Source organism: Octopus sinensis, linkage group LG26 (genome assembly GCF_006345805.1).
Source record: "Octopus sinensis linkage group LG26, ASM634580v1, whole genome shotgun sequence".
Taxonomy (NCBI): Eukaryota; Metazoa; Mollusca; class Cephalopoda; order Octopoda; family Octopodidae; genus Octopus; species Octopus sinensis.
The window spans coordinates 21,824,523-21,851,560 of record NC_043022.1 but is presented as its reverse complement, the minus strand read 5'-3'; the positions used below and the strand labels follow the sequence as shown (position 1 = coordinate 21,851,560).

Sequence of the window (27,038 nt, the reverse complement as noted above, 5' to 3'; positions counted from 1 at the left end):
TACTTTATACGCACTTTTTGACAAGTTGTGGTGCACCTGAGCACTGTATACAATAATTTCATTATTAATATTATTATTATTATTACATACACACACACACACACACGAAGGTCTTCTTTCAGTTTGTGTCTGTCTAATCCACTCACAAGGCTTTTGTTAGCCTGGGGCAATAGTAAAAGGCATTTGCCTAAGGTGCCACACAGTGGAACTGAACCCAGAACCATGTGTCACGTCTCTGATATGCCACATTTGTCAGTTTAATTAGATGATGATTAGGGCTGAACAATAATAACTACTGCAGCTAATAGAACCTTTACCACTCAATCACTGAGAAATAGCATCCAAATCACACTCAAATCATTATCTGCCACATTAAAATGATGAACACGTATAGACAATGTCATCAGAGGTGAAGCTAGAATAGTTTCATACAAAATTCACACACACACACACACAGGTTTTGGTATGATTATGTATAGTAATGAATTCAATTCATAACCAAACATCTTCACAAATACTGTTTATATCTGTGAACAATATGTCCTTGTAGCTTGGCAGTAAGGCTTAATGACAGGAAAGGCATCCAGTCACAGAATATTGCTTCAATACACCATCATCATAATCATCATCGTTGTTTAACGTCCGCTTTCCATGCTAGCATGGGTTGGACGAATGACTGAGGGCTGGCGAACCAGATGGCTGCACCAGGCTCCAATCTTGATCTGGCAGAGTTTCTACAGCTGGATGCCCTTCCTAAACGCCAACCACTCCGAGAGTGTAGTGGGTGCTTTTATGTGCCACCGGCACGGGGCTAGTCAGGCAGTACTGGCAACGACCTCACTCAATTCTTTTACACATGCCACCGGCACAGGTGCCAGTAAGGTGATGCTGGTAACAATCACGCTCGAATGGTGTCTTTTACGTGCCTCCAGCATGGAGGCCAGATAGCCGCTCTGGCAACGAGCACGTTCGGATGGTGCTCTTTAAGGCAACGCTGGTAATACATATCTCACAACTCACACAAGCATGAGAAAAACACAAAAAAAAATGATGATACATATACCCACAATCCACAATCCAAACGTCCTTCTACAGCACTTTTTTCCTCAATCCGTCTATCATTCATTTCCAAAATATACCAGTCTCTATAGGAAAGAAGCATATACTCACTGTTCAAAAAGTTCATTTTTCTGAGGTTGGTCAGCACCCTTTGCTATAACTTTGATGAAGTCTTCCGTCAAAACAAAAGGCACTCGCTCACGGTTGATTCCAAATTTCTTCTTTTTATGATTTAAAAAGTGACCAAAATCAATATGAAATACCTGACAAAACAACAAAGTAAAGCAAAACCAAGTAATATTTTTTGTTTTATAGCCAGTATAGGAGGTTTTAAACAACCATTGCTTCTTTTATGTTATTATTATAATCCCATAGATCTGAAAGAGTACCACTTTCAAGGCAAGTGTCATTAGGTGGTTCGATTTTGAATTCACCTAGGCTTTGCTTTGTTCAACAGAAGTGTTACCATGTCCTACACCAAGAAGGTAATTAGCAAAATCTCTTTCGTCAGAATTATGGCTGCATAATGAAATACGGTGTCCTACAAGTCTTTAAAATATTTGGTTTTAACCCTTTTGTTACCAACCTGGCTGAAACTGGCTCTGAGTACAAATGTCTTGTTTTCATAAGTTTTGAATTAAAATCTTCCACCAAAACCTTAGTCACAATTCATGTTCCTAACACTTGCTTATTGATAACTAAGTTATTTTACTAAATTCTTTGTTACATTGAAAGTAACTGAAAGAAACACAGAGCATCTCAAAATGGATGGAAGCACTCCGTCGGTTATGATGACGAGGGTTCCGGTTGATCCGAATCAATGGAACAGCCTGCTTGTGAAATTAATGTGTAAGTGGCTGAGCACTCCACAGACACGTGTACCCTTAACGTAGTTCTCGGGGATATTCAGCGTGACACAGAGAGTGACAAGGCCGGCCCTTTGAAATACAGGTACAACAGAAACAGAAAGTAAGAGTGAGAGAAACTTGTGGTGAAAGAGTACAGCAGGGATCACTACTATCCCCTGCCGGAGCCTCGTGGAGCTTTAGGTGTTTTCGCTCAATAAACACTCACAACGCCCGGTCTGGGAATCGAAACCCGCGATCCTTTGGTCGCGAGTCCGCTGCCCTAACGACTGGGCCATTGCACCTCCACCATCTCAAAATAAATACAGTAACGAAAGGGTTAAACTAAATTTTAAGAAGTTCTTTTATTTTTACCTGTCCTTCTTCAGTCATCATAATGTTCTCAGAATGTCGGTCCCCAATGCCTAAAACAAATGTAGCAACGCAGTACCCAGCACAGGATTTTGTAAAGGTATCAATTGCTATGTCATATCTGCAAGATAAAAAGAAATTGTTGGTAATATTTACATGTATAATAATTATCAGTCTACATTACTCAACATTTCAATTAATTTGTACTTTGTCATCATATGTTTTATTCTTGGATGTGAATAGAGTACCAAACTGGATTTGAAACAGGAATCTTTACAGATAAAATGACAGTGGCCTAGTGGATAAGTATATTATAAGCCCCAATTTAAAAATAAATGTTCCTTGGTTCTATTGTGCACATATATTTATGTCTGTCTGTCTGTCTGTCTGTCTATCTATCTATCTATCTACCAAATATATACGTTTTCTCTCTCTCTTTGGGAGAGGCACAAGCACCTACACGCACATATACACACACGGCAGTAACTTCCGCCTGCCGAATTCAATCACAAAGCTTCGGTCGGCTCGGGGCTATAGTGGAAGACACCTACCCAAAGTGCCACGCAGTGGGACTGAACCCGAAACCATGTAGCTAGGAAGCAAGCTCCCTAACCACACAGCCAATAAGATGTAATGTTTTCTAAATGGTATAATTTAATTTTTTCATTGTTGAATTGATAAAAGGTGTTTTTTTTCTAATTTATATATATATATATATATATAAATTTGATTTGTAAATATTTTTCTTCAAATTTACCTCGTTTTTATTTATTTAATTTTGATTTACCAGTAATATGTGTGACAAATTTTGATGAATTTAGATTGCGATTCATTATTATATGTGTTTCTGTGTATTTATGTATGTACGTGAGCTTACTTCATTTAGTTGATGGTGTATATTTCATTTCCTAATTTTTCTCAAAGACAAATCCCAATATCACATTCTGTTTTACCTTTGTGGTACACCTGTCTTATCTGCATTAAGTCTAACTGTTAAATAATTCAGTAATTTGCACAATTCTTCTCTATTAAAATTTTGCTGTACACTCATTGAATATTAGCAATTAACTAATTTTCTATGCTGATTGTAAACAAAATTTAAATAATGTATTTTACTGAATTTACCTTTAATTATCTATAATTAGATTCGCTTTGAGACAAAAATTATGAAATAAATTTGGTTAAGAACCATTTGTTAAACTGTGTTCCAAAAAATCACATTAATATGCTCATAAACAAATAAGTTAGAGTTGTTTTATGAAACTAGTCTAAATTTATGATTATTTTTTGAATTTAATTGAAACATCTAAAGGTTGAATTTTGGTTAGAAATATTGTAATGAAAGAATTAAATATTTCAATTATGTCTTCTCTTTGTTCCATATTTAAAACACTAAATTATAACACTAAAACTGGTTTTAGTAGGTTAAAAATTTCTATAATGTCTGATTTCTTTCCATAGTTAAGGTTATTAAAAGCATAACACTGGAATTTTATTTTGTCATATAACAGATTACAGTTATGTCTCTGATTTCATCACTTAGAGTCGTGTAACACTCAAACTCCATTATATTAAAGAACCACCAATCACTACTTGACTGATACTTAACTATATTAATAATAACTGTATTTTTATTTTGTCATACAATAGATTTCAATTATTCCTCTGATTTCATCACTTAGGGTTGGGTAAAGTGTAACACTCAAACTATATTAAAGAACCAACCACTAGTCGACTGGTACTTAGATATATTAATAATAACTGTATAATAATTGTATTGTAAGAATAAGAATGGGATGGGCAAAGTTCAGAGAGCTCCTAGCTCTGGTGGCAACTAAGAGCCTCTCCCTCAGAGTGAAAGGTAGATTATATGATGCCTGTGTGCAAACAGCTATGCCACATGGCAGTGAAACATGAGCTGTGATAGCTGAGGACATGCATAGGCTTGAAAGAAATGAAGCCAGTATGCTTCACTGGATGTGCAATGTCAGCATGCATGTTTGACAGAGTGTAAGCATCTTGAGAGAAAAGAGGCACAAGATGTGGTGTGCAAGAGAGACAATTGCACTGGTATGGTCATGTGATGTGTATGGATGAGGAGAGCTGTGTAAAGAAGTGCTGATCTCTAACTGGAGAGAACCTGTGGAAGAGATAGACCCAGGAAGACATGGGACAAACTTTGGGCTTCACAGAGGCAATGACAAGCGATCGAGACTTTTGGCAATATGCTGTGCTTGAGAAGACCCATGAAGCCAAGTGAAATCATATTTATGGCCGATGCTGGTGTCATGTAACTAGCACCCATGCAGTGGCATGTAAAAGGCACCTTTTGAGCGTTGGGCCTCACGGAAACAAAGTGACCAATACTGGTGGCATGTGAAAAGCACCTTTCGAGTGTTGGGGCTCACAGAGTCAATGACAAATGACCGAGACCTTTAGCATTATGTCACGCTTGAGAAGAACACCCACTGAGCAGGCAGATACTGGTGTCACACAATTGGCACCCATGCTGGTTGCACGTAAAAGCACCCACTACACTCTCGGAGTGGTTGGCATTAGGAAGGGCATCCAGCTGTTGAAACCATGCCAACCCTGGTCAATCCATCCAACCTATGCCAGCACGGACAACGGATGTTAAATAATAACAGGAGCGGCTGTGTGGTAAGTAGCTTGTTTACCAACCACATGGTTCCGGGTTCAGTCCCACTGCGTGACACCTTGGGCAAGTGTCTTCTACTATAGCCTCGGGCCGACCAAAGCCTTGTGAGTGGATTTGGTAGACGGAAACTGAAAAGAAGCCCGTTGTATATATGTATATATATATATATATGCGTGTGTGTGTTTGAGTGTCTGTGTTTGTCCCCCTAGCATTGCTTGACAACCGATGCTGGTGTGTTTATGTCCCCCGTTACTTAGCGGTTCGGCAAAAGAGACCGATACAATAAGTACCGGGCTTACAAAAGAATAAGTCCCAGGGGTCGAGTTGCTTGATTAAAAGGCGGTGCTCCAGCATAGCCGCAGTCAAATGACTGAAACAAGTAAAAGAGTAAAAAGAGAGTATTAATAATCCATATATTGATAAAGAAATAAATAACACATGCACTTACTGTTCTTTCTGGTTGCGCTCTTTGATCCATTTATGCAGCTGAGAGCTGTCCAACTGCATTGCTGCGGTCTTGCCTCCACGGTGCTGAATAGCCATCACAGTAGTAGCTGCTGGAACTACCTCTATGAGTCCCATCTCTTTACCGGTCGACAAACAACCATATGGTATCATCCTATAGGACAGAAAATAATCATTAAACACAGAAATTAGATCCTCCATTGTAGTTATGGCAGATACTGGTGTCACACAATTGGTAGCATGTGCTGCTAGCATGTAAAAGCACCCACTACACTCTCAGGGTGGTTGGCATTAGGAAGGGCATCCAACTGTAGAAACCATGCCGACCCTGGTCAATCCATCCAACCTATGCCAGCACGGACAATGGATGTTTTGACGATGAGTAGCTCCAATCATTTCAATCAACATGGTTAGTAAACTCATAATTTCAGAAGTAGCAGTACTAATTTCTAAATTAGGCACAGGCCTGGAAAGTAAGAGGGGGTGGGCACTTGGCAACATCAAACAAAACAGTTTTTGACACGTAGTTTATTTTAACGACCCCTGAAGGATGAAAGTTGATCTTGGCAGGATCAGAAAGTGCCATAACTGAATACTGCAAAGCATTTAGTTGGACACTTTGGATTCTACCAGTCTAGAACCTTAAATTTTCTAACACAGGAATCAGGCCAGAAATTTTTAAAGGGAAGGAACACTATCAAACTCATAGAACCTACAATTGTTTTCATGTACAATCAATTTATAGTTAATTGAACATTTCGTTAGGCTCAGAACTGATAGAAAAAGGAACTATATTCCAATGTGTTGATATATTTTTGGTAGACTCAGCATTAAATTCAGATGTAAAAGGGACAGAGTGCTTGAGACAAGTCAACAGTGATCTATAGGTATACATTATCAAATAACTGAATGCACACACTATCATTTCAGCATGTTGAACAAATGTGAATACTTTAGGAATAAACTCTATACTTAATGGTCATGACACACTTGTACATTGTAATGTATTTAAAAAAATCCGTTACTTGTGTATATACAAATTTGTTTTAATTTATTTGTGTGTGTGTTGTACTCGTTTGCCACAACTTTCTCTCACTCTGTCTTCCTGTTTCTTGAGTAATGCTGCGATGGACTGGCGTCCCATCCAGCTTGGGGGAACACATACACCACAGAAACTGGGCCCATGAGCCTGGCAAGGCTTGAAAAGGGTGACATTTATATATATATATATATGTAGTAATCCCTCGACTATCATCGCAGGTGTTATGTTCTAAAACCCCCATGATAGGTAAAAATCCATAAAGTAGAAACGGTACTGTATATTTTTTAAAATTATTTTTATAATTTGTATATATTTATTTTATCATAAATGCAAAACAACACCACAGAGGAATCAATGTAAGCTTAAGTAATAAACCGTGATAGGTAAACCCCGATATGGTGAGGGATTACTGCATATATATGCACATGTATCTTTGTGTCTGTTTGTCCTCCACCACCACTTGACAACTGGTGTCCCTGGAACTTAGCAGTTTGGCAAAAGGGACCAACGGAATAAGTACCTGGTTTAAAGAATAAAATAGTATTGGGGCTGATTTGTTCAACTAAAATTCTTCTAAATGCTACCCCAGCATAGCTGCTGTTTAATGACTGAAACAAGTGAGTGTGTGTGTGTGTGTGAGAGTACATATTATATATCAGTATGGCAGTGTGGTAAAAAGCTTGCTTCCTAACCACGTGGTTCCAAGTTCAGGCTCGCTACATGGCACCTTGAGCAAGTGTCTTCAACTACAGCTTCAGGCTGACCAGAGCCTTGTGGATGAATTTGGCAGATGGAAACTGAAAGAAGTGTGTCATATATATATATATATATATATATATATATATATATATATAGGGAGAGAGAGATATATAGATAGGTAGATAGATAGATACATATAAATGTAGGTATGTTTGTCCCCCACCAATGCTTAACAACTAACATTTGTGTGTTTACACCCTGTAGCTTAGCAGGTCAGTAAAAGAGACCGATAGAATAAGTACTAGGCATAAAAAAAGGAAAGTACTGGGGTTGATTCCTTCAACTACAAATTCTTGAAGGCAGGGTCCCAGCATGGTCACTACCTAATGACTGAGACAAATAGAAAGGTAGAAAATGTGTGTGTGTTTGTGTGCGTGTGCGCACACATATATACATAGGTGAAAGTGAAAGTATAAGAAAAAACATTACCTTAAATCTATGCCTTCATTTTTCCAGATGGAATCCATAATTCTTATCACCTGAAGAGTGAGCATGTCTTGTCTCAAATCTAACAGAAAAATTAAAATACAAAAACATTTAAAAATTTGACAGAGGTCGGAGATAAAAGTGGCAAAACAGTCTATAAAAACAGGAAGCAGATTTGTGTGTAAGCAAAGCTTACATCTCCAAAATGCTTCTTCAGAGAGTATGTTTTCTAAAGAGTTCCCTAGTTGTAAAAACCCAACTTGAAAAAGTTTGTAACTCAAGCTGAACTATTCTGACATTGCTACATTTGTTTGCATGCTGGTGGCACGTAAAAAGCACCATCCAATCGTGGCTGTTTGCCAGCCTCGTCTGGCACCTGTGCCAGTGGCACGTAAAAAGCACCCACTACACTCATGAAGTGGTTGGCGTTAGGAAGGGCATCCAGCCGTAGAAACATTGCCAGATCAGACTGGGCCTGGTGCAGCCTTCTGGCTTCCCAGATCCCAGTTGAACCATCCAACCCATGCCAGCATGGAAAGCGGATGCTAAACGATGATGATGATGTTGATGATGATGAAAGAAATTAGAAGCTCACTGCCAAGTAAACATCTAATTCTACGACATAAGTTGTTAAAATTACATTTTTTTTTTTCAGATCTTAAAATTTCAGTCTAACTCTTTAGCATTCAGATTTCTTTGTCAAATGTATTGCTTATTTATTGACATTGTTTTGAATTAGTCATGCATTATCTTGCAGCTTTGAGATTTCAATGATGTGACTGTTTATTTTCGGAATGACATTGCAAAGTAGGTGTGAGAGGCCAGATCTAGCCAGTTTGAAGATAAAATGGATAGAATGTTTTTGCCAGATAAAGCCAATTTAAATTCTAAAGGGTTAAGCTATGGAAACATATTTTAACCCATTTCCTCTTGATGTTCCCAAAAGGCAACATCAAATTTTAAGACTCTAGAGGTCAAAATAAAAGTGAAGCTTTCATCATTTGGAATAAATTTTTGACAAGAATTATCCTTGAATTAACTGACCCTCCTGTATTTTCTTTTACCCAAACTCAGGAATATTTCAGCACCTGCTCATATATCAAATCAACTGAAATAGTCCTTATTATCTCTATGTGTGTTGTTTCAATGCTGGCATGAAGCGGATAGGTTATCAGAGTCTGATATAGTTCTTCCTCAGAATTACAGCATTGCAACATACACATCATCTGTATGTTGCAGTACAACATGAAATCTTGTTCCTATGGGGCATAGGAACAAGATTTCATAATCTTTTCTACTACTAGATGTGTATTGGATGCATTTTGTTACATCAGCAGTAAAGACCCCCTTTGGTCATGAATGACCATGGGATTGCACCTAGAAAGTTATCATCCTAGACACAAGTCCGGGCAAGGTTGTTTATGGAAGACCAGCAGTAGCCCATGCATACCGGCCTCTCCATGCCACCAGTGTTATCCAAGGGAAAGACAAAGGTCGATACAGCTTGGCACCAGTGACGTCGCAACTCATTTCTACAGCTGAGTGAACTGGAGCAACGTGAAATAAAGTGTCTTGCTCAAGAACACAACATGCAGCCCGGTCCGGGATTCAAGCTCACAACCTCACGATTGTAAGCTTGATGCTCTAACCACTGAGCCATGCGCCTTCATCAGCAGTACAAGAGAGGTTTCTCATGCATGCAGGACCAAAAAGTTCTCTCTACCCTATGCCAGTTCTTATTCAGAATCAAAAGCAGAATCAATAGGTTTAAGGTTAGTTTACAGACTGACCATCTCCATTTTTGAAAATCAACTTGTAATATGAAAGCCAGTAATCTGCAAGTGGATCTGGATTCTGCCATACAAGCCAAAGTGGACGTTTTTTTGATGTCTTCAAGTAGCATTGCCGAACACTGCAGAGAAAAACAAACCAGACTTAGTGAAAAAAAAATCAAATAACAACAACAACAACAACAGCAGCAGCAATTTGTTATTTTACTGTCCACAAGGACCAAGACATTGAGGGCAGTACAAGGATGAAATTATAAACACACAACACAAAAGGTAGAGTTTACATTGAATACAAAGAGGTCAACAAAAATAAAAGACAGTTCTATATTTAAGAGATGAGGAATTATGTACATTATTTACATTTGACGGATATTTGTCCTCATTTTGTTTGTTGTTAACACGTTTCAGATGATACAACCTCCAGCCTTCATCAGATGTCTTAGGAAAATTTCAAACCTGGGTTCTCATTCCTAACGTATTTTTAGACGTCACTACTACTACTACTACTACTACTACTACTACTACTATTATTATTATTATTATTATTATTATTATTATTATTATTATTATTCAGGCCACTGCCTGGAATTGAACTTGGAATCTTGGAGTTAGTAGCCCACGCTCTTAACCACTAGGCCATATGCCCATGGGCACATGGCATAGATACTAGAATAAATATTTAACAAAGAAAATTCCCCAAAACCAATGAAATGCCACCAAGAATAATTTGAGGAAAATTCACAAAGGGTTGGATTACTTTACCAAATCATCAAAAGTGCCTTCTCTTTGTTTATTTCCTCCTATTTAGAAAAGCATGTTCAGGCTAGGTTTATTTAACCTCACCAATCTTGCCAGCCTCACCCTTTTGTTAAGCATACGAGAAGGCAGCCCCTCCTTTGTCCTCAAATTTTCTCTTTACTCTTCAGTATTCAGATTACTCTGTCAAATATGATTTCAAATTTTGGCACAAAGCCAGCAATTTTGGAGGTAGGGGCAAGTAAATTACATTGACCCCAGTGATAGACTGTTGTTTATTTTATCAACCCATGGAAGGATAAAAGGCTAAGTCAACCATGGTGGAATTTGAATTCAGAACGTAAAGATGGACAAAATACCCAGCCAGATAATGATTCTACCAGCTTGCTGTCTTTACTCTGTCAAATATAATGTTTGCTTATTCACATTGTTTTTATGCTCTGGAAGTGATTGGTATTTTGGTTCAAGCAGAAACAATGCCTGATTTTGAGAGGGCTCTTTAGCCTTGCTCTAACAACTGGGGCCATGAAAAATGTACCCAATGCACTCTGTAAAATAGTTGGCGAAACCATAGAAAAAAAAAAAAAAATTTCCTGTGACAGAATATGGCCCTCCAACCTGTTGTTAAAGCTTTTCAAACTGTCTTACTCATGCCAGTATGGAAAACAAACTTAAAGTGATGATGATTGCACACACATGATAATAAAGACAGAAAATTTCCAGAGACAAAGATTGTTGTAATTGTAGGAGAGCTGTGGTACTTACAGGATGTCACCTAACATGTGACTGCTGTTTAGAGGGGATGTAAAACGCTGTAGGGCTTCCAAGTAGTCAGCTTGGGAAAGCTGGTCTGTGAGAAATCGTTTCTGTTCATCCTGAAATGAAATAATACAAGAAATTCACAGCAACATGGATGTCTAAGGAAAAACAAATAGTAACATAGTCAGCCTATCCTTCACCAGGTTTAAAAACCATGAATGTTTATCTAATCGATCAGCTATATCTTTATTTATTACCCACAAGGGGCTAAACACAGAGGGGACAAACAAGGACAGACATACTAAGTCGATTACATCGACACCAGTGCGTAACCGGTACTTAATTTATCGACCCTGAAAGGATGAAAGGCAAAGTCGACCTTGGCGGAATTTGAACTCACAACGTAACGCAGACGAAATACCACTAAGCATTTCGCCCAGCGTGCTAACGTTTCTGCCAGCTAGCCGCCTTGAAATAGTTTGCTAAATCCATGTAAATAATAATAATAATGAAATTATTGTATACAGTGCTCAGGTGCACCACAACTTGTCAAAAAGTGCATATAAAGCATATGCAGTAATGTACAAATGTCTGGAAAGTGAACAGTGTATGAGTCAGATACATATTCACGTGTGTATGGAGGGGAGAAAATCAGGTGTAGTGTTGGCGAATGTCAGGAAGCATGGAAGTTTTGAAGGATGCAGTGCTCCGACAACTAACAACTGATGCCAGCAGTCTGTTCCATGCTTCAGCAACTCTTAGCGCGAAAAAATGTTTCTGAAAGTCATGGGAGCTGTGCTGTTTTCTGACTTTGTAAACATGTCCACGGGTGTTAGACAGGGGGAGTTTGAAAAGGTGCTCAGAATTATTGTTTGTAAGATGGTTAATCATTTTAAGGGTGTCTGCCAAGTCAGCTGCCAGACATTGGAGTTTCAATGTGTCTATGCCCAGGGAAGTAAGGCGTTCAGAATATGGCAAATGCCTGATGGAGGGTATTCTCTTGGTTGCACGTCGCTGAACGGCTTCCAGACGATTAATATCCTGGGCAAGATAGGGGTTCCAGACCGGAGGTGTGTTCAAAAGTTATCTGACTATTTTTACTAGCCAAGACTAACACTGCATAAAAATAATACTTTGGGTGGGAAGTGACACCAACCTTCCTACGCATGTGTGAAAATTTTCATGCTGGTAGGCAATGTCAGTTCCCACCTGTTATGCCTAGAATGCAGATATTGTAGTGTGCATACGTAGAATTTTTGTTTTCATGTAAGATGACTGAACACATCGAGCAGAGACCATAAACCCATGTCTCATCACCAGAGATGATGATCTTCATGAAGTCTGGGTTGTGGTTTGCACAGTCCAGAATATCCTGAATGATTTCCACACGGAGTTGCTTCTGCTGTTTGCTTGCTTGTTTGTTTGTTGAGCGAAGCGGTCTTCGTCCTAGTCTGTAGTGGGAGAAGTCCGAAACATGGTCCTTTCTATTTGTAAGACCCGCAGAAGAGAAAGCAGGTCAACCCCCGACACCGAGAGCATCGGCGGATGGATAAATGCACATCCAGGCTCAGCGGTTGCGTAGGAAGTCAGGGACAAGAAACAGGAAGAGAGAGTGAGAGAAAGTTGGAGCGAAAGAGTACAACAGGGGTCGCCACCACCCCCTGCTGGAGTCTCGTGGAGCTTTAGGTATTTTCGCTCAATAAACACACACAACGCCCGATCTGGGAGTCGAAACCGTGATCCTCCAACCGCGAGTCCACTGCCCTAACCACTGGGCCATTGCGCCTCCTGCTTCTGCTGTTCCACCAGCACCTGTAGGATAAATTTCACTGATACTCTCCTCATGCGCAGGAGTGGCTGTGCGGTAACTAGCTTGCTTACCAACCACATAGTTCCAGGTTCATTCCCACTGCGTGGTACCTTGGGCAAGTGTCTTCTACTATAGCCTCGGGCCGACCAAAGCCTTGTGAGTGGATTTGGTAGACGGAAACTGAAAGAAGCCCATCGTATATATGTATATGCATATGTATGTGTGTGTGTGTTTGTGTGTCTGTGTTTGTCCCCCCAACATCGCTTGACAACCGATGCTGGTGTGTTTATGTCCCCGTCACTTAACAGTTCGGCAAAAGAGACCAATAAAATAAGTACTAGGCTTACAAAGAATAAGTCCTGGGGTAGATTTGCTCGACTAAATGTGGTGCTCCAGCATGGCCCCAGTCAAATGACTGAAACAAGTAAAAGAGTAAAAAGAACCCTTTAGCAGTCAGATTACTCAGTTAAATGTAATGTTTATTCGTTCACATTGTTTTGAAGTAATCGTGTGTTATCTCATAGCTTTGGGATTTCAATGATGTGCTTGTTTACTTTTAAAATAACATTGCAGGGCCAGTGTGAGTAGTTTCACCATATCCAGCCCCAGTATTCTAGCTATTTGCTTGCCATTGATGTTCACACCACTCGTCCAGTCAATGCCTCTGATTTCTATTTCAAGACATGCAGTAAAGAGCTTTGGAGAGATGCTATCTCCTTGCTCAACACCCTTCCCAATTGGAATCTTTACTGGAGGTAATAACAGAGCTATATCTGTTGTCATCCAAAGTTCGTGTCTCTGAGCAGCTAGAATACTGGGGCTGGATATGGCCAGTTTGAATGTTAAAGGGTTAACCCTTTAGCATTCAGATTACTCTGTCAAATGTAAAGCCTTTTAATTACATTGTTTTAAATTAGTTGTACAGCATCTTGTAACTCTGAGATTTTGATGATGTCCCTGTTTATTTTTAGAATGACTTTGTAGGGTATGTGTGAGAGGTTAGAGCTGGCTAGTTTGAGGATAAAACAGGAAGACAATTTTGGCCTGATATGGCCGGTTTAAACACTAAAGGGTTAAGGCTGTGCCCCAATGCGATTGCAGTGTAATGACTGAAACAAGTAAAAAATTAAAAAGTTAAACATTGAAAAAGACAGAAAAAAGAAAAAAAAAACAGAAAAGAGAAAGGAACAAAAACATAAATTTTGGTAGGATGCTGTTTTAACCGAAAATGCTTACCTCTCGCATGAATTCTGATTTTAACTTATCAGAAAGCTTTGCTAGCTTGTCTAGAGCTTCCAACTGTTTCAAAAGGTTTTTCAGAAATGCACCGCATCCCCGACAGTAGGCTCTAAGATTAAGCCAAACCGTAAACGAATAGACGTTTCGTGCATTTCAGATCTGAAAACATAAGGTTTAAAAATAATTTAATGCACTAACTACATAAATGATATTGTATTAAATGCATTAAGTAAATGAGATCCATTCACTCAATATTTATAATGCAGTATGAACATTCGCAGTATGAATAGGCGCAGGAGTGGCTGTGTGGTAAGTAGCTTGCTTACCAACCACATGGTTCCGGATTCAGTCCCACTGCATGGCATCTTGGGCAAGTGTCTTCTACTATAGCTTCGGGCCGACCAAAGCCTTGTGAGTGGATTTGGTAGACGGAAACTGAAAGAAGCCTGTCATATATATGTATGTATATATATGTGTGTATGTTTGTGTTTCTGTGTTTGTTCCCCTAGCATTGCTTGACAACCGATGCTGGTGTGTTTACGTCCCCGTCAGTTAGCGGTTCAGCAAGGAGACCAATAGAATAAGTACTGGGCTTACAAAGAATAAGTTCCGGGGTCGATTTGCTCAACTAAAAAGGTGGTGCTCCAGCATAGCCACAGTCAAATGACTGAAACAAGTAAAAAGAGTAAAAGAGTAAGAGTATATATACCTCACACCTCTGATCCTCACACTGTACAACAGTGACAAATTTCTCATTTTCTGTCGCTCCCTTTGCAATGCATGTCTAACACTTAGCTTCTCTTCTGGCTACCTGATATAATTCTCCGCTGCCTCCATTCTCCCCATGTAACAAAGCCAAACATTTCACTTTTATAGTTCTATTCATCTTACTGTTCCACCCCAACGTTGCCCTTGGTCTAGCCAGGACTTTACACCATCAACAGATTTGGTTTGTAGCCCTTGGTTGCTTTGCTAGAACTTCCAGTCGTTTTCTGTGCAATACATCTCTAACGCTTCAACTAGAATTTCTCTGAATTTCTATTTGCTGGGTCTTTCCACTTCCATATCTTCATTTTCTAGACTGGTTTGTTTCTTTGAGTCCTTTTAAATCTAAGTTAGAAGTCACAAACTACTAACCTATGTTGGGTCGCACATTTCACACCAAAGAAAGATCTTGCATTTACAAGTATCTGTACTGTTTTCTTGTGAGCTCATCAGACAGATATTTGATCAGGCCACTGGCTGATTTCCTGAAAGGCAAAGTCAACCAGAGCAGAATTTGAACTCAGAACGAAAAGATGGATGAAACACTGCTAAGCATTCTGCCTGGTGTGGTAATGATTCTGCCCGCTGACCACCTTACATGTCACACAATAATGCTAGGTATTTCATTGAATACTAGCACTATGACTCCGACCAATCACATACAGCTAGCTGGAATTCAATTGGCGTATCAAGTTTCGGGCATTTTGATTGGGTTTTGGATAGAAAATTCACAAAAAAGTCACTTCTATTGATTTTTTAATGGCTTTGCGGGGTGACTGGGGAAATGTAAAGATGTGCACGACCACCCCTGGACGCTTTTGGATGACCATAGAAAGTGTGAGCCCTCTAACTGAAAAATTGTGGATTTGTATAAAGGACACGCACACAGACATTTTGCTGTTTATATATATAGAGATTCTGCTAATTCTGTGATCCACCAACTCCCATGAGAAGGATAGTCTCAAAAATAAAAAGAATATTACCTTAAATGCCAGAAGAAGAACTGTCCAATCCTTTGATTCAATAAAGCTCTCTTCAGCAGAAACCGTGTCAAACGGTTATCCAGGTAAGGTTCATATTTTATAGCCTGAAATAAGAAACAAGAGAAGTAGTGAGAAAAGAAAATATTTGCAAAAGTTAAGGAGGAAGTAATGCTCTTATCCACTGTTCCAATTACTGTTTGATAATAAATCAGGCGTTAGGAAGGGCATCCAGCTGTAGAAACATTGCCAGATCAGACTGGGCCTGGTGCAGCCTTCTGGCTTCCCAGACCCCAGTTGAACCGTCCAACCCATGCCAGCATGGAAAGTGGACACTAAACGATGATTTAATCCACCAATAAACTATGACTGCCATGACTGGCATCCGTGCTAGTGGAGCGCTAAAAGCACCATCCGAGCGTGACTGTTGCCAGAGCGCCTAACTGGTTTCCGTGCCGGTGGCACTTAAAAAGCACCATTCGAGCGTGATCATTACCAGCATCACCTTACTGGTACTTGTGCCGGTGGCATGTGAAAAAACTTTCGAGTGAGGTCGTTGCCAGTGCCGCTGGACTGGCTCCTGTGCAGGTGGCATGTAAAAAACACCATTTGAGCGTGGCCGTTGCCAGTACCGCCTGACTGGCCCCCATGCCGGTGGCATGTAAAAGCACCCACTACTCTCTCAGAGTGGTTGGCGTTAGGAAGGCCATTCAGGTGTAGAAACTCAGCCAGATCAGATTGGAGCCTGGTGCAGCCATCTGGTTCGCCAGTCCTCAGTCAAATAGTCCAACCCATACTAGCATGGAAAGCGGACGTTAAACGATGATGTAACGACAACTAGGACGTGTATCAGCAATGGCATGAAGTTGTCTTTCAGATAATTGGTGATGGACTTTGAGGGAAAAAAAAAAGCCATCTCCCAGCAGTATCATGTCCTAAAAGACTTGATATGGACATTAACTTCAAAATAAATATATGCATACATGGAAGTATGCTAAAGGTTCATCATTGAACTTTGATATTCCTGAATCTTAACATATTTAATGTAAAGAAAACCAAAAAAAACTTACACAGAAATGTTTATATACAAAGGTAAAAAACATTAATTTAATTTAATTATATTATAATGAATGCATATGTCTTAGTGGTTAGGGTATTTGACTCGCAATCCTAAGGTCCTGAGTTTGATTCCCATGTTGCGCATTGTATCCTTGAGCAAGACACTTTATTTAATGTTACCCCAGTCCACTCAGTTAGCAAAAATGAGTTGTGACCTTCATGTCAAAGGACCAGCCTAGTCACATTATGTGTCACACTGAATCTCTCTGAGAACTACATTAAGGGCAAATTGCTCTGTTGATCAGATCAACTGTAACCCTCGTCGTCATAACCAACAAAGTGCCAAACTGTTAAAATAATTTCAGCAGGCACAAGAGATAACTCGGGTCCTGTTTTCGTTTTATTAGACATTTTCAAAAATGTTTAGCCCAGTGGTTCTCAACCAGGGTCCGTAAAGATTTTATTGTTTATGTGTAATAAATTGCTTATACTTCTAGAATCCACAAAATATTTCAACAAATTTTTTTATATAATTCCTAATATTTAATAATAAAAAATATAGTAGGATGTTTTTTTTTAATATGCATTGAATGGCTATGGAGGTCCAATAGAGTGAAACACGAATCAAAGGGATCCATAGGCAAAAAAATGGTTGAGAATCACAGGTTTAACCCTCAGCATTCAGATTGTTCTATCAAATGTAATGCTTATTTATTCACATTGTTTTGAATTAATCGTGAATTATCCTATTGTGTTGAGATGATGTGCTTGTTTGTTTTTAGTATGACGTTCTAGGGTAGGTGTGAGGAGCTGAATATGGTTAGTCTGTACATAAAATAGGTATAATATTTGGGCTGGATCTGGCTGGTTTAAATGCTAATAAAGGATTAAAATAAAGGCATCAGAAGGGAGATGCATACCCTCCACACACACAAGGATAAAATAAAATTTAATTAAATAAATATATTCTCAGCCGAATTCATATTTCAACAAAATGACATCGAGAGTTATTTCCCCCTGCTTATCGTTTATGCAAACGTAAACAAAGGAAGGAACATTTCGATTCACCCATCCACCAGTTTTGAAAATAATCAAACCAAAATAATGAGTTCAAGCCACTCACCCAATGAATGCTTCTGCCAAATTTGATGTAAATCCATTCAGCAGCTTTCCCGTAATTTTGCAAATACACACAGACAGAGGTGAGCGACACCAATACCCTACTTCCGCTTACACGCACAACAGGGTAATTAACTTTGATCATAACAAGTTGTTCAACTTATGCCAGCATGGAAAATGAATGTATGATGATGATGACTACACGTATTTAAATATACCAATGGAAAGAAAAAAAAACCTCAATACATGCAGAAGTTCGTAAATTTATTTGAAGCTGAGGCCTTGCTCCAAAAAAAGGGCGACCGCACATCACCTGTCAACTATCGCCCAGTCAGTCTCACTAGCTGTATTGCAAAACTGATGGAATCGTGTGTCAGAGAAACACTCTGGAACTTCTGGAGCTCTCACAGTCTCATCCGACCCTCACAATATGGATTTGTCCCTAACTCCAGCTGCAGTGACCAGCTTGTCGAGTTCCTTGAGGACATTACTCAGATTACTGACAGTGGCTCATGGGTGGATGTTGTCTATCTTGACTTTGCTAAGGCTTTCAACTCTGTGCCACACAAAAGGCTTATGGTGAAACTCTCTGCAATGGGTGTGGGGGATGACCTTTTTAACTGGTTGAAATCCTTCATCCTCAGCCGAAAGGAGGTAGTCACAGTTCTAGGACAGCACTCTACACCATATGAGATGTCATCGGGTGTACCACAGGGATCTGTCCTTGGTCCCCTCTTGTTTGTGGCATACATTAACGACATAGATGCCAATTTAAAGAATGCCACAGTATTGAAATATGCAGACGACATCAAGCTGTACCTTGAAATCAAGAGGACAGATCCTGATGTCTACAACTCTTTCCTGCAATCAGACCTAGACACAATGCAGCAATGGATCACAGACTGGCAACTGAAACTGGCTGTGGACAAGTGTACCACCATGCATTTTGGGAGAAAAAACCCTGCGTTCACATACTCCCTCCACAACACTGATATCAAGAAATCCTCTTGCGAGCGTGACCTAGGCATCACTGTCAGCAGTGATTTGCGTTGGTCAAAGCATATCTCTAAGATTGTCAGGAAGGCCGAGGGTGTCTTGGCATCACTCAGCAGGTCTTTTGTTAGCCGCTCTCCAGCCATCTATTTAAAACTGTATACAGCTATGGTACGACCACACTTGGAATTCGCATCATCAGTTTGGAACCCCTATCTTGCACAGAACATTGACCTCCTGGAATCTGTCCAGAGACGTGCAACCAAACGCATACCCTCCATCAGACACCTACCATATTCTGAGCGCCTTGTTTCCCTGGGCATGGATTCACTGAAGCTCCGGCGTTTGGTGACGGACTTGGTAAACACCCACAAAGTTATCAACCACCTCACCAACAACAACACTGAACACCTTTTTGATCTCCATGTGTCTAACACATGTGGACATGCCTACAAAGTCAGAAAACAATACAGCTCCCATGACTTTCGGAAACATTTTTTCACGCTCAGAGTTGCTGAAGCATGGAATAAACTGCCTGCGTCAGTTGTTGACTGCCATGACACTGCATCTTTTAAGGCCCTCATGCTTTCCGAAATCCGCCGAAACTACACCTGATTATATATACACTTTAGATGAGTTGTAGTGCACCTGAGCACTGTACACAATTATTATTATTATTATTATTATTATTACTACTCAGGATTTCGGATCTTTTCGGTTTGAACGGCAGTTTTTTAAAATAATTTCCACGTAACTAAACACTTTTAAACTTCGTATTCTGGTAGAATGTGTTTATAAAACATCTTTCTCTCCTGGCTTTATTGAGAAAATTCTATAGTTTGTAAGATATTTGTTGTTCTTTTTCTTCAATTTCTGCAATTTCAACCAATCAATGACGTCTATTGAGGTGAAAACATTCTGTGCCGTATGAATATGTCCCTCGTTTAAGAAACAGATTGGGTCTATTTACATTTCTGAAGAAAAAAAGATACCCTTCCCCCCACCCCTAACCGTAACCCTAAAACAGATTGAAATGCAATTGATCGATACTAGGGTCATAATTATGGGTGACAATTTCATATGACACCGCTAGAAAAAACTGCCATTCAAACCGAAAAGATCCAGGATTTCATCATCATCATTTAACATGTTTTCCATGCTGACAGGGGTTGGACAGTTTGGCTGGAGCTGGTAAGGCGGAGTGGGGGCGCACCAGGCTCCATTAACTGTTCTGGCAAGGGATTCTACAGCTAGATGCCCTTCCTAATGCCAACCACTCCATTGCTTGTATTGGGTGCTTTTTACCATGGCATTGGCACAAGTGCTTTTTATGTGGCACCAGCACCACTATCAATTCTGCGCTGGCAGACAGGTCCACTGCAGAAAAGCAGAAATGGGGAATTTAGGACAGAGACGGAATGAAGCCCTAATTTCGAATGAAATGAATGTATATTCTTCTTCTGAATTGAGTGACTGCTCTGCCTTCATGAATATAATTGGTCATATCACAGGAGTGGCTGTGTGGTAAGAAGCTTGCTTCCCAACCACACGGTTCCGGGTTCAGCTCCACTGTGTGGTACCTTGGGCAAGTGTCTTCTACTATAGCCTTGGGCCGACCAAAGCCTTGTGAGTGAATTTGGTAGACGGAAACTGAAAGAAGCCTGTCATATGTATGCATGTGTAAGTGTGTGTGTTATTTTGTTATTTGTGTTTGTCCCCCCACCATTGCCTGACAACTGATGTTTGTGTGTTTATGTCCCCGTAACTTTGCAGTTCAGCAAAAGAGACCGATAGAATAAGTACTACTAGGCTTACAAAAAAAAAAAGTCCTGGGGTCGATTTGTTCGACTAAAGGTGGTGCTCCAGCATGGCTGCTGTGAAATGACTGAAACAATTAAAAGAATAAGAGATCAAAAGAATGTCGACTCCAGGGCTGATAAACTTACTTTGGAAAGCTGAAAGGCAATCAGCCTAGTTGGGATGTGAGCTGGAGACAAAATGTCAGACCAAATAACCACAAAGTATTTTCTTCAAAGATTGTTTTAAATCTGGAAATATCTCGAGCACTTTCATCACTGTCCAACAGTTGTGACAGCTTTGTTAAAGCACAGATCAGAAAGAACTATTGTGCTATAGAGTAATGTATGGCTGACCAGCATAAAAAAGTTTGGAATTACTTTACCTGAACAATTTGTAAAAGATATTGGGAGAGTTTATCATCAGTTAAGCCTTTATCTAAGCAATCTACAGCAAAGTTCCGAATATTCGTATCCATATAAGAACAATCAAGTAACTCTAGAGCATCTTCTGGTGAAAGAGTTGGCCATTTTTGTAACAGTCGGTAAACCTAGGTGGAAAAACGGAAATAGATTATGTTTTTATCTAGCTATGTACCAAGGGCACACACAGACACATTTGGGTGGTGGGTGGGATATGGAGGCAGAGAGGAGGAGAAGGAGAGAGGAGGGAGGGAGTAGAGAGACAGAGAGAGAGAGAGAGGAGAAAGAGTATGGAAAGAGAGAGTGGGAAGAGAAAGAGGGAGTGAGAGATAGGGAGAGAGTGGGAAGAGTGTTGTAATCCAGTTGGACGGTGAAAAAAGAGAAATAAAGACAGACAAAAAAAAATGAGAAAGATAGAGAAATAAGGTGGTAAAGAAAAAAAGAGAGAAAATGATGCAGAATGAAAGAGAAAAAGAGTATAAGAAGTAGGCAGAAAGTGAGAAAAGTAGAGAGAAATGGAAATACTGATACACACCTCAGCCACTTCACTTCTATCATTCCATTTCACAGAATTCAGCAGTTTTGGTAAGGAATGTGGCAGCAGTACACAATGGTTTCTAAGAGAAAAGATACAAATAAATAATTATTATTATTCATTTCCACTGATTAGGTATGGTGTTGATTTTAGTTAAAAGGAACGTGGGAGGGACTATACAAGGGTGTGCTGAAAAGTTATGAACCATCTTACAAACAATAACTCTGAACACCTTTTCAAACTCAACCCGTTTAACACCTGTGGATATATTTACAAAGTCAGAAAACAACACAGCTCCCATGACTTTAGGAAACATTTTTTCACGCTAAGTGTTGCTGAAGCATGGAACAAACTGCCGGCATCAATTGTTAGTTGTCGGAGCACTGCATCCTTCAAAACTTCCATGCTTCCTGAGATTCGCCAACACTACACCTGATTTTCTCCCCTCCATACATACACAAGCATGTATCTGACTCATACATTCTTCGCTTTCCAGACATTTGTACATTACTGCATATACTTTATACGCACTTTCTGACAAGTTGTGGTGCACCTGAGCACTGTATACAATAATTTCATTATCATTATTTAAGTTCTTGGTTTTAAGGGTATCACAAAAGGCCTGGTTGAAGGCCCAACCTTCGGATAACCATTCCAATAAGTGTGTGAATCTGAGAAGGGAACATGTTGAATAAAATCATAATTAACTGATCCTCCTGTATTTTCTTTTACCCGAAACCAGGAATTTTCAGCACCTCGCCCCCATATATATATATATATATATATATATATATATATAATATATATATATATATAAACATGAGGGTGTGCTGAAAAGCTCCTGGCTTTAAGGGTATCACAAAAGGCTTGGTTGGAGGATTGACCCCAAAGGGATGACAGGCAAAGTTGACCTCAGCAGAATTTGAAGTCAGACCCTAAAGATAGATGAAATGCTGGTAAGCATTTTGCCTGGCGTGATGACGATTCTGCCAGAGCTAGAATACTGCATGGCATTTTATCAGATGTTCTAATGATTCTGCAAATCATAATTGTTTCTAATACAGGTACAAGGCCAGAAATTTTATGTGGCGGGATTAGTTGATAACACTGACCCAATAACTACCTGTTACTGTATTTTATTAATCCTGAAGGGACAAAAAAGGAAATTTGAACTCAGCAAAATTTGAACTCAAGATATAAAGAGCCAAAACAAATACCATAAAGCATTTTTTTTTTCTAGAGCTCTAATAATTCTACCAGGTCGCAACCAAGCACAAAGCCATGAATTCAGGGAAGAGGAATATTATATTGATACACAAGACCTGATTAGTACATATTTTATGGACTTCTGGGTGGATGAAAAGTAAAGTTACAAGATACCGGACTTACCTTAGTTGCCATACAAAAAGCATCTCTTGTTCTGAAAGTTCAGATAAAGGATCTCGGCTGACTAGTTCTTCTAGTTGTTTCATCTGTTTAGCATCCGGATTTATATACTAGAATAGAAACCAACAGATTGCAGATTATACTTTTACCAAAAAAGTTCTCTCAACTAAATTTTACTATGATCACACAAGACAACTGACCCCTCTCACAGGTAATGACTTGCTTATTCTGGCATAAAGAAAAAATAAAATAGAAACAATTTAAAATAAAACCTATTTCTTCTTTTTACCCTAAGAGACTAAATTATAGTTAAAAAAAAAAATTAAAACAATCACATACTACAGTTGAAACTAACAGCTCAGAAGTCACAGAGTATACTTTTGCTGAAAGTTCTATCAACTAAATTTTATTCTGGTTCCATAATCAGCATTTATTTTATCATCTGACCTATGCTAGCATGGATCAGACAGAATTTGGTGAGGCAGATTTTCTATGGTAGGAAAGGTAGAAGAGTCCAGTTTGCTGGACATTGTTGTAGAGCTGAAAACGAGGTAATTTCTGCTCTTCTCCTCTGGAAGCCATCTACTCGCGATACCAGAGGGCGCACACTCTCCTACCCTGATGTAATCTCCAGGGATACAGGCATCCAACACCAGGACCTCCGTAATGCTATTATGGACCGTGAAGTCTGGCATAGCATAGTAAATTCCATTGTCTCGACCGTGGTCGAACAAATTATTCCACATTTTTTATGCTTAAACTGACCAAATCTGGCCTCTCCTATCTATCCCACGTAATTCTAAAAGTAAACAGTCACAACATCAAAATCTCAAAGCAACAAGATAATGCTTGATTAATTCCAAACAATATAAATTTATAACGGTTGAGAGAATAATCTAAGTACTAAAAGGTTAAAGTTAAGGTAATTTTTAAAAAAAAATTTTATCTTATAGGTGCAGGAGTGGCTGTGTGGTGAGTAGCTTGCTTACCAACCACATGTTTCTGGGTTCAGTCCCACTGCGTGGCACCTTGGCCAAGTGTCTGCTACTATAGCTTTGGGCCAACCAAAGCCTTGTGAATGGATTTGGCAGACAGAAACTGAAAGAAGCCTGTCGTGTATATGTATATGTGTGTGTGCGTATGTTTGTGTGTCTTGTGTTTGTACCCCGCAATATTTTGAGAATTTTTTTTTTTTGTTGATAACTTTTAAGCATATCTGGGTATGTGGTTTCTGAAGGGAGTAACTAAGCTTACCTGTAAATTTCATGATGGAAATGGTGCAAAAAGGTCAGGAAAGAATAATTTTTTTTGAGCTGTCTGTATGTCCATGTCTATTAGAAACAATTATTGGCATACATCTGTTCACATTTTTAAGTTAACAATGCATTATCTCAAAACTTCAAGATTTCGTTGATGTAATTGCTTATTTTCAGAATGACACTGTAGGCCAGGTGAGAGAGGTTGGATCTGGTCAGTTTTAACTTAGGAAAGGTAGACTATTTGGGCCTGAGATAGCAGGTGTAAATGCTAAAGGGTTAATACCAAATAAGAAAACATAAAGCCCAAATTCTAATACTCCATATACAACCATTCTCCATTTCTCAAATTAAAAACAAAAGCAGTTTAATAGATAAAAGAACTACTCACATCCACATAGCCATCTTGTACGTAACCATCGTACGAGTTCTGTTTGGAATATCTATCAAATTTTTCCATATCAAACGTTACAGAATGGGAAAATTTGTCAAATTCAATATCCAGACTTGGACAGTCTTTGTTTGGGTTTGAACCTGAAATGAAATCGACAGATTAAGTACGTCATAACAGAGAAGAGGAAGAAAAGGAGAGTAGGAGGCAAAAATTACTTTATATTAAAATATTCAATATGATATGGTGTATCATCATCATCATCATCATCATCATCGTTTAGCGTCCGCTTTCCATGCTAGCATGGGTTGGACGGTTCAACTGGGGTCTGGGAAGCCAGAAGGCTGCACCAGGCCCAGTATGATCTGGCAATGTTTCTACAGCTGGATGCCCTTCCTAACACCAACAACTCCATGAGTGTAGTGGGTGCTTTTTACGTGCCACCGGCACAGGTGCCAGACGACGCTGGCAAACGGCCACAATCGGATGGTGTATATTATTAAAAAAAAAAACATATAGATAGACCTTTGGCAATATGCTGTGCTTGAGAAGACCCGTCAAGCCAAGTGAAATCACAGTCATGGTCAACGCCGGTGTTACATAACTGGCGCATAAAATGCACCTTTTGAGTGTTGGGCCTCACAGAGGCAATGTGGTCAATGCTGGTGTAGCATTAATAGCATCTGTGTCAGTGACAGGTAAAAAGCACCTTTCAAGTGCTTGACCTCACAGAGGCAATGACAAATGACCAGGACCTTTGGCAATATGCTGTGCTTGAACAGACGACCTATCAAGCCAAGTGAAATCATAGGCATGGCAGATACTGGGGTCATGCAACTGGAACCTGTGCCGGTGGTATGTAAAAGCAGCCATTACACTCTCGGAGTGGTTGGCATTAGGAAGGGCATCCAGTCGTAGAAACCATGCCAAATAAGATTAGAGTCTGGTGCAGCCCCTCAGCTTATCAGCCCTGGTCAAACCGTTCAACCCATGTCAGCATGGACAATGGACGTATGATGATGATGATGATGAAACATACATACACATGCTCACATGTTGAAAATTTTCACACATACATATATTCTTTAAGTTTATTCCTTCCTTGGGATCTCTTACATGTTTACGGAGATGTACTTGCATAGCAAGTGATTTGATCTGAGATCGTGTGCTGAAACAAAAACAATTGCAGCATGGAAGGTGTTTATAAGCCATTTAAGAAACACACAAAAACCGTTAGATTCACTTCAACATTTAAATTTAATTTGTCAAAATATTTTCGTCGCTTTAAGACCGTGACCTGTTCACTGACAAAAATCTGTGCTAACAGGTCACGGTCTTAAAACAACAAAAATATTTTGACAAATTAAACTTAAATGTTGAAGTGAATCGAATGGCTTTTGTGTGTTTCTTAAATGACTTACAAACACCTTCCATGCTGCAATTGTTGTCTTACATGTTTATATTGATAAAAAGCAGAGTCAGGAAACAGATACTGTGTCCAAAGCAAATTCCTAGCAAAAATGGATGTTATGTTGGCTGTTATGCAGAGTCGAAGTGGAAAATTACTATCAGGTAAAGAAAGAAGACTACCAATATATAGGAATGACTGGAGAGAAGGGAGACAACTGTACTGATATGGGAGAAACACTGAAGCTTAAGAAAGGTGTCAACAATAGAAAAAGAAAAGAAACTGAATTGCCAAACTACCTTTTAACATTTTTCAATACAGCAGCTGCAGGCCAGAAGAGGCCTTATGGCAGGCCCCACACCAGATGGCTGAATGTGATTGGAGAAGATCTCCAGAGGCTTTATGCCATCTGGAGGTATGCAGAGGCGTTGGCATGGGACTGCCAGCAATGGAGAGTACTGGTGGTTCTACACATGATGATGCCTCTGGGACCCCTAACTTGGAATGACTCCAGCCCTGTCAAGCAAGAGCATGAAGTCAAGCCAAGTCAAGACAAGCCAAGCCAAGTCGAGCCAAACCAAGCCAAGCCAAGCCAAGAATTTCTTCTAGACAATAGCAGGGTTGAGAAGGGAAAAGTCCAAGAAAAACAGAGAAAGGGAAATGCTTTTACCTGGTATTCCTATAGGATTGAGAAGTTCATCCATGCCTTGAGGCATTGGCCACAAATGAAGCCCCACTTTATCACTAAGCAGGCGGTGGTTGAAATCAAACATTTGCAAATTACCCCAGGCCAGAGCATAATCGAACTGAAACAAGATGGAAAAACAAGTTTTAAAATATCAACAAATGATAAATACATATCGTTTGGTACAAGCAAGTTTGTGTGATTAAGAGGTACACTAAACCACCCCAACCATATGGCTCTAGTTTCATTCAATGCATGGTG

At 39.5% G+C, this 27,038-nt stretch overlaps 1 protein-coding gene across 1 annotated transcript in view; it reads right to left on the bottom strand.

Moving 5' to 3' along the window:
* Nucleotides 1–27,038, bottom strand: part of LOC115224776 (phosphatidylinositol 4,5-bisphosphate 3-kinase catalytic subunit alpha isoform-like) — a 78,080-nt gene that overhangs the window by 1,533 nt on the left and 49,509 nt on the right. The window contains 14 exon segments of the mRNA XM_029795686.2: nt 1,171–1,322; nt 2,280–2,397; nt 5,384–5,554; nt 7,631–7,709; nt 9,418–9,539; nt 10,939–11,048; nt 13,979–14,088; nt 14,091–14,140; nt 15,730–15,833; nt 21,080–21,244; nt 21,652–21,733; nt 23,041–23,147; nt 24,685–24,827; nt 26,763–26,898. Coding sequence (XP_029651546.1) covers nt 1,171–1,322; nt 2,280–2,397; nt 5,384–5,554; nt 7,631–7,709; nt 9,418–9,539; nt 10,939–11,048; nt 13,979–14,088; nt 14,091–14,140; nt 15,730–15,833; nt 21,080–21,244; nt 21,652–21,733; nt 23,041–23,147; nt 24,685–24,827; nt 26,763–26,898 — 1,649 coding nt within the window.